Here is a 12848-nt window from a genome sequence, read left to right on the forward strand (position 1 = left end):
CAACTTCGCCAGTCAACCCAGTAATTCTCTATCATATCATCCTGACGATTACTCTTCATAGCTCTTATCATACTCCATGATACTTTCCTGCTCACTTTTGTGTTTATTGTCACCCCTCCCCTTCTGAATGTGAGCTCCACAAAAGCTGTATCCTCAGCAACTGGAACTGTGACTAGTACATGTTTGGCACTCAATGAATATCTGATGGATGGATCGACAGACGAATGTTTTCTAGGGTGCTTTACATCCTTCCCTGAATCTGGCATGATTTCATACTTCTGATTACTTCTCGACTTTATTACAACCGCTCTGAATTATAGTAATTTTTTTAGAAAACAAAAGCTACTTACCCCAACCTGTAGTCAGATGCAAACTTAAAAGTCCAACTTATTCACTGTATCATGGAAGTCTTTCGTATCAACTTTAACTACCATTACCAAGCCCAGAGAGGCCCCTCAAGAAAACCCTTGTGGCAGCCACAGAGGCTGGTACTGTTTTTGTTAACGTGGTCCCCTCTTCTGATGGTGTATCAATTTAACTTTTGTGGAGCTCGGTACAGCATGTACCAAACTGATGATAAATAGGTAGTATGGCATAAAACTAAAAGCTTTGTTAAGATCAAGGTGGGATGACTTGCAGTTCATTCCCTTTATCAGTCTTTCTCTTCTTCCTCAGAGAAACAAAGATAATTCTGACAAATTATTCCGTACAAAGGCCTGGCTGCCTGTTTATCCAGTATCCTATTTCCTCTAAATCTGTGACAAACTGACTTTATGATGATGTGTTCATTAAAATCCAGGACCAACACCCTCCCTTTTAAACAAATATAATACACAAGAAGTTTTTTAAATACCCTGAAATTGCCATTATTCTCCATAAATCTGTAAATATGGTATTGAAATGCCTTGCAATGACTTCCACACATTCTAAAAATGTTGTTGTAATTATGCTTAAAATTCATGTTCAGAATTCGCTCACAAAACGTAGTAATGGGGACCCACATTATCTCATTATGCTCTGGCAAGAACACTAGTCCTTCTGCCCCATCCCCAACTGCATACATACCTTCACATTACAGAATGCCCCAGAGAACAGTCCTCAAAGGAAGGCTTTAACTAGAACTAACTATTCACCTTCTCATAACAAACCTCAAGAACTAAGTCTAAACTTACCAGGTCATCCATCATCTCTGGACTCAATCTTCCTTGGCTCTGCAAAATCACCCATGCTCTGCACAACCCTCCCATCCGAATCCTTCTACTGTGCCTTCTAGAACTCGTGGACCGTCATCACCAAAATCCCCTTTGCTGTCATTCTCCCTTCCAGATGGTTCCCTTCACCTCTGTGCTCTAATGGAAACCTGGGTACTCCTCCCTGACTGCTCTCTATCCCCTGAAGTCCTCTCAAGTGGGGACGGCTTCACCGCCCACAGGCCATAAATCCTGGGGGTGGGGTAGGGGTCCTCTTTGTTCTCATCACTAATTTCAGATCATTCTTCCTCTTCTCCTTAAAAAGTAACACGTTGTTTGCCTAAAGCACATGCAATCACATGATGCACCAACTACACGCAGGTGTTGCATTTATCTACAGAACTTCTGCCTCTGTTCCTTCACTACTGACTGCTGCTGTGTCCTGCCCAGCAGCAATGGCATGGCCAGTCACCATAAGCACTCTCTTGCGTAACTCTCAATCTCAGTACCCTTCTCTTTATATCAGACTCATCAGGAAAAATCCTAACCCTGGTTAAATCCTAACCCTCCACCTCCACTGCATGCACCAGAGCTGGGGAAAAGCGCACAACTGTGCTGGCTGGTCTCCCTTCAAATTTATGACCTCAAGTAAGCTATCAGCACTAGCAGGCCACCCTAATACATTTCCCTACTTAATTCACTCATCCTCCCTCTGAGATTTCTATTTTCCATTTCCTCTCCCTCCCCAATTTTTCACACCCCTTCTTACACCTCAACGTCAGCTGATGACCTTGTTTTATGCATCTCTGAGAAACAGGAACAATTTTGCTCCTCTCCCTCCTCAAAGACTTTGCTCCTGCAGTCATCATCTTTCTTACATTATCAGTTTCTCCCTTTTTACTAGATCATTCTTGTCATCATTCAAACATGCTGTAATATCTTCCATATTTTTAAAGTGTCTCTTGACCCTAAATCCCTCTAAAACAACCACCTCATTTTTCAGTTCCACCTTTTGAGAGGTTTTCCCATTTCTGTTTCTCGTACTATCATTCTTCTACTCTTTCACATTAGGAACCCCAGAATCATCTTTGTATTTTCATCCCTCCCTTGTCTGTTAGCAGATACTGGACGTTCTTCCATCAAAATGGTGTGCTTCCATCTCTTCCTTGCTTTTCCCCGGCCATCCCCTAGACCAGTCTCTTGTGACACCACATCTAAATAACAGAAACAGCTCTCCAACAAGCTGTACCGAGCTCTCCAACAGAAGCTCCACCTGCAAATCCCTTCCACGCCCCAAAACCCCAATCTGCCTAACACTGATTCCTCCACGCTCTGCTGCTGTCGGCTCATAAACCTACAGCGATTCCTGATAGCTCCTATCACCAGGCCTAACCTTCCTGAGCCACGTGGAAGACATTTCATCATCTGGTCCTGTCCTGCCTCCCCATTTTTAGTTCCTATTACCTATCAACATAAAAACTTGCTCTTTTACAGGAGTTCCCTGGTGGTCTTGTGGTTAGGATTTGGCGCTTTTATTGCCATGGCAAAAAAAAATAAACTTGCTCTTTTAGATTCATTTCCCAAGTGTCTTTCATGTAAGTCAAGCAACTCTCACTTGTACATTTTATTCTTTTGTCCGTATCATTCTTCTTCCTGGAATCCATCACCATCCAAATTCCAAATTGTTCAGACTCCTCCTCCTCTACAATACCTTATCATATAATGCCAGGTCACAATTTTTTGGCCCTAAATTCCTATAGCATTCCAAGTCTTCATTGCATTTATTAATGATTTAATCATATACAGTGATATACCATCACTAACTCTTTCATTTGCAATATATACTTGAATAGAAGTAGACCTTTTTCTTCAAAATTATCTCTCAGGAAAGGGAAATCCCCCAATATTGATTTCTTACAAGGCCTCAAATATTACAGAGTGCTTTATTTAAAAAAAAAACAAGTACGATTTGTGGAAGATACATAAACCTTAAATGACCTCAACCAATCCTACTTTTGGATTATGAAGAGGCCATCAGACAGAATTTGTTTAAAAAAAACAAGGGGAGGAGGGGCATAGAGAAATTTAATCAGCCACAGTAATTATTCCTGAGGGAATGATGTCAAAATTGGAAGTGCTGGATCTTGTAAACAGCCTTCTCAGAAACACCTGAAAAATCAATAGTCAATCTCCACACTGTAAAGATCAAAAATACACACCTCACTAATTAAAAATGTAACCGTCCTAGTTTTATGTGAAAAGACACCGTGTTTTGGAACAAAACTTCTTGTGATAACTTGGATTCAAAATCTGCTGCATCTCCAACAACTTAGATGGCAATAAAGAGGGTGTGCTCAGAAAACAGTGTTAAATGACACGGAAATCAGCTCCAGCAAAGACAATGACAGTGACGGTGAGGCATTTGAAATATGACTGAAACAGTTTTGTGAAATATAAGAACAGCAAAAAGTAATACTCTAAGTTGCTGTATTATTTTACATGACGTGATAAAATCTGTATGAATAATTAATTTAATAGACATTTGACTGCTTCAACTCTACCCCTGAAAGTTTATACACTGAAGTTGGCAAAATATACTATTTTTTCAGCGGACAATGGGGGTGAAGACGGGGGAGCAAAGAGCCGCAAGACAATAAAAACGAGTTTGGTAACTGTGTTGTCTATGGCATAATGTGATTCAAAAAAGACTTTACGTGGTTAGAACTTGGCTTGTCAGTCATCCACTGTGTAGAGCTGAGTTTTTCAATTTTCAAATTCAAGGACTAGAATAAATGTTATCTAAGACTCTCTGTGTTCCCAAAATTTTATTTCTGTTGTTTTCTATTGTACTCTCTTTTAAAGATTCAGCAGCATTGGTAAACACAAAGAGAAATGCTATTTTGGAGGCTACTGCACATTTCCCATTCTTTACTACCATTTAATATGTCTGAGAAACTTAATACAATTCAAAAACTTCAGCCCTTGCTCTACTGCCCTTATAAGCTTGATTTTGGACCTGGAAAATCCTGGGTATTCCAAACTATATTACCAACTTCTCCATCTTTGAGCAGCATCATTGTAGAGACAAAAGGTATATTTAAGAAAGTCTCGTTCAGTCTTCTTTTTTCCCTGAGCAGAACCTGGGGCTCAGCAAGAGTTCAATGCTGATCAGGGGCAGGGCTGAGACTCAAGCCCATGCCACATCCTCTGTTAAACTCTGGTGGCAAGGCACAGCACTCAGCTCTGGGCATGCCACCCCTAATTACTTGATTACTTCATGTTTTCAATTCCTAAATTTCTTTTCTAGGTTTTATGCATGAATGTATAAAAGTTATGGGCCACGTTATTTTGTTATTTTAATGTGATTTCTGACTTCATTCCAGAGGAGAAGCACCCAATGACCGATCCACACCTATATGATTTTGAGCCAATCTCAGCCTCCGATCGCCACTGCACAAATCTCCCACCTCTTCTAAAGAGATGCACGTTCTTGCCAGATGAGCTGCATTTCTAATTAGCGCTCTCCTCATGGAGCACCATCCTATGGTAAATCACGCGGAATGGACGTGGTAACAACAGATGCTGACCTCAAGCATGCCACATGTGAAATCATCCACTATGCAGAGGTGACCTAGGCAGGCTGGCACAAACGATCCTGGCCATACTACCGCAGCATGACCATCCCACCGATTTCAGGAAACACACACGTGCGTGGACACACAGGCACACATATGCCATCATGTCCGTACCTAGTCAACATTCTGCATCTTGTTTGAGAGCATCAAAGCTACCAATCGCTCTAAGCTTGTCTTTGCCTTTTCCAGCTCAAATACCATCACTGCTCAGAGTTACACAATGCTAACACTTACGACTGAAAATGTGTACTTACCTTCAATCCTCTTTAAAGCTGAAAGGCACATATCCTTCCTTGGAAACTCAAAGGGATTGTTACAGGTTCGAATGGTGTCACACTCACATTTCCCATTGATTATATTGCAGCCAGAGACAAGGTTTTCATTGCATGGTTCAAAACCAAGCAGTTGGTCATCATCCCAGTTCTCATCTGTAAAACAATTAACAACCACATAATGTTTGCTTGTTAGCTTCATTCAAAGGCCCGTCTGAGGGCTTCCCTGGTGGCGCAGTGGTTGAGCGTCCGCCTGCCGATGCAGGGGACACGGGTTCGTGCCCCGGAGCGGCTAGGCCCGTGAGCCATGGCCGCTGAGCCTGCGTGTCTGGAGCCTGTGCTCCGCAACAGGAGAGGCCCACGTACCGCCAAAAAAAAAAGGCCTGTCTGAAAGCAAAAATGTGCGAGGATGTCAAGATTAACATCCGATTTTGACACCTCAATTTACGAAACACAGTTTGGCTGCAGTTTTACAAATGAATGAAACCCAACCTCCTAAAAAAAGAGAAGACTGAAATACACCCATACACATCAACATTAACTAGCTATATATACAAACGTTTCTGATCAAAAACCACTACTCCTCTGATGTGTTATTACAGAAACAATTGAGATTCCTTTAAATTTCTTCATTTTAAACAAAGATTCCAGGATTTTCCCATGTTCAATAAAACTACATCTGTCAATCGACAAAATTATTCCAAAAAACCCCCAAATTTTTTACCCCATCTGGTAGAGACCAGCTTCAGGTTTAAAACAGCTCTGCAACTTCACATATCAAGGCAGTGCTAATAAATGTAAACAGACACCACCCAAGGAGTCAGGAATGGGATACAACGAGGAGGTGCCCTCCAATGCACTTCAGTACAAATGCTAATGTCCATTACTGCCCACAACCAAAGCCAGAAACAACAACAAACAAAACTAAGGGCGACAGCCTAGCGAGAGGCTGAGGTCGTCAAAGTCTGCGGCTGAGACCTTATCAGGGTCCTGGGTCATGAAATGGAGTTGACTGTAAGAAATAGATTTTAAAACCAACTTTCATGGGAACAAGTTCAGACAAATGAAACAAACATGACAGAACCACAGCAAGACTCAATCCTTAATAATATTCCTCATAGTTGAAATGCCTCTTGTAGAAACCAGACTATTTCTCTGAGTCTCTGTGATGTTATGAGCTTTTCCCCCCTCTTAACATTATCTTTAATAGATACTTTATCACACCTTAACTGGGCACTGACTATTAAATAGTAAACATGTTTCTGATAACCATATCTGGAGAGAATCTTTTAAAAGTGCTTGAATTTAAGATACTTAAACTTGCCGCTCAAAGTAAGGCAGGTATAAAGACATCTTAAGAATGTCTTTTCACAAAAGACAGCGCAAACAAATGGCTATAATTTTTATAAGGCTAACTTTTCCTTCTGGTGACATCGTTGACTTACTGCCTAAGTCAGGAAAAGACTGTTCTCCCTCACTGAAATAAATAATTTTCTTGTCAAGGGGTCTTTAGAAGGATATCATTTACAAAATAAAGAGCTTCAGGGTGATTATTTGAAAGGGAGAATAGAAAATCTCCTGTGTTTTGATTTCAGAAGATCAGGCTCTCTTATTTGATCTAAGCTTCATCTCTTAGTAAAACAATTTTAGAAGTTTAAACAAAAACACAAGGTATCTGTTTTAAGATTTATTTTCCTATTTAGCCTGTATTTGGTCTTTAGAAATGACAGGTATATAACATGTATACACACAAAGGGACATTCCTATCTTCAAGACAACAGTGAAATTACTAAATTACTTTGAAAGGAAAACCAGAATAGAATATACTGAAACAACTCAACACAGTAAAGTAGGTGATAATTTAGCCTTTGGTTATAACACGTGACAAAATGGCTCACGTAAACAATTTCTTACCTCTATATTTAATTGTTAACATGTTATTAGTACCACCAGCCTAATATAGTTCAGCAAAATTTACCATAAAGAAATTCTTTTGACTGTATATTCAAATTTGTAATTCAAAATTAGTTCAATCCTAGGAACCTAAAAATCAGTAAGAAACTCAAGTAACATTTGAACTACTGAAAAACTGTATTTCTCCTCTTTTCCGTCCCATATTCCAAGAAATCTTTATTACTATCTTTGTAAATATATGCAGTTAATGTATCACCAAATCAAATGGATTCTGATGCAGATTTTTTTTTCCACAATAAACATCCCTTCCCTCCATCGTAACTGGAACTCCCTGAAGACATCACTCTCCTGAACCACTGCAGCATCCTCTAACCTGTCTCCTTGCACTACCCCATTTCCCACACTGTCAACCAGCATCATCTTCCTCAAAAGACAAGCCTGGGGCTTCCCTGGTGGCGCAGTGGTTGAGAGTCTGCCTGCCGATGCAGGGCACATGGGTTTGTGCCCCGGTCCGGGAGGATACCACATGCCACGGAGCAGCTGGGCCCATAAGCCATGGCCACTGGGCCTGCGCGTCAAAGCCTGTGCTCTGCGATGGGAGAGGCCACAACAGTGAGAGGCCCGCGTATCCCCCCCCCAAAAAAAAAAAAAGACAAGCCTGCTCATTGGTTCTCTCTTGCTAACAAGAAAAAGTCCAAACATCCTAATGCTCCAATAAGCACACAGATTCTCACTACAAACCCTCAATAAATGTTCCCATGCCTTTGCTCACAGAATGTCATCGCCTGGAACACCTCCTTCTCTGCTTCCTCTTGATAACTCCTATTCATTTTTCAAGACCCAAGTCACATGTTACCTCTTTGAGAAGTCTTCTCCAACTCTGAGCTCTCTATCCTCCACGCTCCTACAAACACCTGTGCACACCTCTTACCCTTTCCAATAATGGTTTCACCCAAGTCTAACTTCCCCATTAGACAAAGAGTCCTCATGTGCAGGAGGAGCCAGGTCTTATCCAACTTTGAACCCCCTTAACCCCAAGACTTAGTACAAGTGTTCAGTAACTCTATCTAGTTTTCCATGTCACTGGTATGGTCAATGCTGTTGACTATGCTTTTTTGGGGTTTTTTTTGCAGTACGCGGGCCTCTCACTGTTGTGGCCTCTCCCGTTGCGGAGCACAGGCTCAGTGGCCATGGCTTACGGGCCCAGCCACCCCGCAGCATGTGGGATCTTCCCAGACCGGGGCACGAACCCGTGTCCCCTGCATCGGCAGGCGGACTCTCAACCACTGCGCCACCAGGGAAGCCCTTTTTTTTTTTTAAACAGAAAATGTCTTGTAAACAAATGCATAGATGTATAACAAGGAAAACATGTTTCATTATAATGAACATGTTTACATAATAAAACTCTTATTCAAAAACCTTATTAGTGAAGCATTAATGAGGCAGGCATTTTGAAGAAATGCTCAGACATACTTTGGTACCTTTCTCTCTAGGCATCAACTGTCATTAGTCTCTTTCCCAGTTCAGCTCTAGACTTCAGACTCTTATCAGCTGGCTGGCATCAACAGCCCCTCCAAGAAGTCCATCTTACGGCCAATTTGTTTTCACTGCCAGGTGTTTTTCTCTGCCTTCCCCCAGGAAGACCATATCCCCTGAGTGTGGAATCAGAATTAAAAGGCAACTTCCCTTAATGCCCTCTCCAGCTCCTTACTGTTCTCAGCAGAAGCCTCTTGGCAACAGCGACAGGCTGCACCTGATGGTGCACAGGTAAGCCTGACCACCCCCTCAGGAAATGTCATGGCCACCCTGTCCAGTCAGGAGGCATCTGACTCTAAAACCAAAAATGTCTTACATGCTCTTCTTTTCTTTCTTGAGAGGAAACCCTTTCATTTCTATGCCCCCCATCCTAATCAATACTTTTTCTTCTTGGCAAATAGCTCCCTTAGCAACCACTGCTTTATAGGATCAAGTACAACATGTTTATGAGACAAATGCTTTTATGTTTTTCTATTACAGAACATTATACTTTACTGTTAACAGCCATCCAACAGGGATTGAAAGCAAAATTTAGTAAAGTCTGATTATACAGAAATCAAATCTGAGCCTAACAGTGCCACTGACAGCACCTGGCAAATTTGATGTTTTGAAATCTCTTTTCCTAAGTAAATCCACATATACAGCACAAGGATCAAGGTTCTGATTCTGATATAGTTTCTGATTTCTCCTTGGACTAGTCAGGACTTTTAAGAACAAGGGGTGGGGGGATTAAAAACAGGAGTACTGCCCTTTAACTATTTATATCAAGTAGTTTTTTCCTAGTGCTCTCCATGCGACAAGATGTAGTCTCCAAGGCTGAAAGGTCAAGATAATTGAGATACCTCTGCAAATGTATTTTTAAGTTTGTAACTTCTGCAAGATACCAAATCCGAATGTGCTTTTCTCTATATACAAAATGAAAGAAATGTGATAATTTCATGTATGAATTAGAATTCATGCATGTTCAAATACATGCAAATATGTGAGTACTCCAGAGAAGAGTCAGTTATAACTAACTGCTAACCTGACATCTCCACTTGGATATTTAGAAGAAACCAGGAAATGATATTTTACCTCGAGACAACCGTGGGACTTCAGTAGGCAGAATTATTTCATCCATTCTTCCCATTTCATTCCAGAGAATGTTCACAAGATGTATAATCAAGAGTTGAAATTTAATAAAATTAATAACTTGTACTGATTCAATAAAGGGCATCCTTAAAGGAAACTGATTTTTTTCCCAACATCTTTATTGGACTATAATTGCTCTACAATGGCGCGTTAGCTTCTTCTGTATAGCAAAGTGTATCAGCTATATGTATACACATATCCCCATATCCACTCCCTCTTGTGTCTCCCTCCCACCCTCCCTATCCACCTCTCTACGTGGTCACAAAGCACCGAGCTAATCTCCCTGTGCTATGCAGCTGCTTCCCACCAGCCATCCATTCTACATGTGGTAGAGTATGTCCATGCCACACTCTCACCTCTTCCCAGCCCACCCCTCCCCCTCCTCGTGTCCTCAAGTCCACTCTCCACGTCTGTGTCTTTATTCCTATCCTGCACATAGATTCTACAGAACCATTTTTTTCTTTTTAGACTCCATATATATATGTTAGCATATGGTATTTGTTTTTCTCTTTCTCACTTACTGCACTCTGTATGACAGACCCTAGGTCCATCCACCTCACTACAAATAACTCAATTTCATTTCTTTTTATGGCTGAGTAATATTCCATTGTATACATGTGCCACATCTTCTTTATCCATTCATCATCAAGTGTCGATAGACAGTTAGATCGTTCCCATGTCTTGCTTATTGTAAATAGTGCAGCAATGAACACTGTGGTACATTATTCTTTTTGAAGTATGGTTTTCTCACTGGTATATATGCCCGGCATTGGGACTGCTGGGTCATATGGTAGTTCTATTTTTAGTTTTTTAACGTACCTCCATACTGTTCTCCTTAGTGGCTGTATCAATTTACATTCCCATCAACAGTGCAAAAGTGTTCCCTTTTCTCCACACCCTCTCCAGCATTTATTGTTTGTAGACTTTTTGATGATGGCCATTCTGACTGGTGTGAGGTGATACCTCATTGTAGTTTTGACTTGCATTTTTCTAATGATTACTGATGTTGAGCATCCTTTCATGTGTTTGTTGGCAATCTGTATATCTTCTTTGGAGAAATGTCTAGGTCTTCTACCCATTTTTGGATTGGGTTGTTTGTTTTTTTCATATTGAGTGGAATGAGCTGCTTGTATACTTTGGAGATTAATCTTTTGTCAGTTGCTTTGTTTGCAAATATTTTCTCCCATTCTGAGGGTTGTCCTTTCATCTTGTTTATGGCTCCCTTAGCTCTGCAAAATCCTTTAAGTTTCATTAGGTCCCATTTGTATATATTTCTCTTTCTCTAGGTGGGTCAAAAAGGATCTTGCTGTGATTTATGTCATAGAGTGTTCTGCCTATGTTTTCCTCTAAGAGTTTTATAGTCTCTGGTCTTACATTTAGGTCTTTAATCCATTATGAGTTTATTTTGGTATATGGTGTGAGGAAGTATTCTAATTTCATTCTTTTACATGTAGTCCAGTTTTCCCAGCACCACTTACTGAAGAGGCTGTCTTTTCTCCATTGTATATTCTTGCCTCCTTTATCAAAGATAAGGTAACCAGGGGCTTCCCTGGTTGTGCAGTGGTTGAGAGTCCACCTGCCGATGCAGGGGACGCGGGTTCATGCCCCAGTCCGGGAAGATCCCACATGCCGCGGAGCAGCTGGGCCCGTGAGCCATGCTGCTGAGCCTGCACGTCCGGAGCCTGTGCTCCACAACAGGAGAGGCCACAACAGTGAGAGGCCCGCGTACTGCAAAAAAAAAAAAAAAAAAACAAAAACAAAATAAGGTAACCACATGTGTGCGGGTTTACCTCTGGGATTTCTATCCTGTTCCATAGATCTATATTTCTGGTTTTGTGCCAGTACCAGACTGTCTTCATTACTGTAGCTTTGTAGTATAGTCTGAAGTCTGGAAGCCTGACTTCTCCAGCTCTGTTTTTCTTTCTCAAGATTGCTTTGGCTATTCACGGTCTTTTGTGTCTCCATACAAATTGTGAACTTTTTTGTTCCAGTTCTGTGAAAAATGCCAGTGGTAGTTTGATAGCGATTGCACTGAATCTGTAGATTGCTTTGGGTAGTATAGTCATTTTCTCAATGTTGATTTTTCCAATCCAAGAACATGGTATATCTCTCCTTCTGTCTGTTTCATCTTTAATTTCTTTCACAAGTGTCTTACAGTTTTCTGCATTCAGGTCTTCTGTCTCCTTAGGTAGGTTTATTCCTAGGCATTTTATTTGTTTTGTTGCAGTGGTAAATGGGAGTGTTTCCTTAATTCCTCTTTCAGATTCTTCATCATTAGTGTATAGGAATGCAAGAGACTTCTGTGCATTAATTTTGTATCATGCTACTTTACCAAATTCATTGATTAGCTCTAGGAGTTTTCTGGTAGCATCTTTAGGATTCTCTATGCATAGTATCATGTCATCTGCAAAAATGTGACAGCTTTACTTCCTCTTTTCTGATATGGATTCTTTTTATATCTTTTTCTTCTCTGATTGCTGTGGCTAAAACTTCCAAAACTACGATGAATAATAGTGGTGAGAGTGGGCAACTTTGTCTTGTTCCTACTCTTAGTGGAAATGGTTTCAGTTTTTCACCATTGAGAACGATGTTGCCTGTGGGTTTGTCATATTTATTATGTTGAGGTAAGTTCCCTCTATGCCTACTTTCTGGAGGGTTTTTATCATAAATAGGTGTTGAATTTTGGTAAAAACTTCTTCTGTATCTATTGAGATGATAATGGTTTTTCTCCTTCAATTTGCTAATATGGTTTATCACATTGATTGATTCGTGTATACTGAAGAATCCTTGCAATCTGGCGATAAACCCCACTTGATCATGGTGTATGATCCTTTTAATGTGCTGTTGGAGTCTGTTTGCTAGTATTTTGTTGAGGATTTTTGCATCTATGTTCATCAGTGATATTGGCCTGTAGGTTTTTTTTGTGACATCTTTGTCTGGTTTTGATACCAGGTTGATGGTGGCCTCGCAGAATGAGTTTCGGAGTGTTTCTCCCTCTGCTATATTTTGCAAGAGTTTGAGAAGGACAGGTGTTAGCTCTTCTCTAAATGTTTCACAGAATTCACTTGTGAAGCCATCTGGTCCTGTGCTTTTTGTTTGTTGGAAGATTTTTAATCACAGTCTCAATTTCCATGCTTGTGATTCGTCTGTTTATATTTTCTATTTCTGCC

The 12848-nt window shown here is 40.7% G+C and overlaps 1 protein-coding gene across 5 annotated transcripts in view; it reads right to left on the reverse strand.

Annotated features, from left to right (window-relative positions):
* Positions 1 to 12848, reverse strand: part of CRIM1 (cysteine rich transmembrane BMP regulator 1) — a 217198-nt gene that overhangs the window by 162906 nt on the left and 41444 nt on the right. For 4 of the 5 annotated variants that reach the window (XM_027113394.1, XM_027113398.1, XM_027113397.1 and 1 more), the window contains exon 2: positions 5080 to 5253. The exons of the other annotated variant lie outside the window; for it this stretch is intronic. In XM_027113394.1, the coding sequence (XP_026969195.1) occupies positions 5080 to 5253 (174 nt within the window). The remainder of the gene's footprint in view (positions 1 to 5079; positions 5254 to 12848) is intronic. 5 annotated transcript variants of the gene reach the window in all.

Source organism: Aethalodelphis obliquidens, unplaced genomic scaffold (genome assembly GCF_003676395.1).
Source record: "Aethalodelphis obliquidens isolate GAN/ISIS:26980383/991018 unplaced genomic scaffold, ASM367639v1 scaffold12, whole genome shotgun sequence".
In the NCBI taxonomy this organism is placed as follows: Eukaryota; Metazoa; Chordata; class Mammalia; order Artiodactyla; family Delphinidae; genus Aethalodelphis; species Aethalodelphis obliquidens.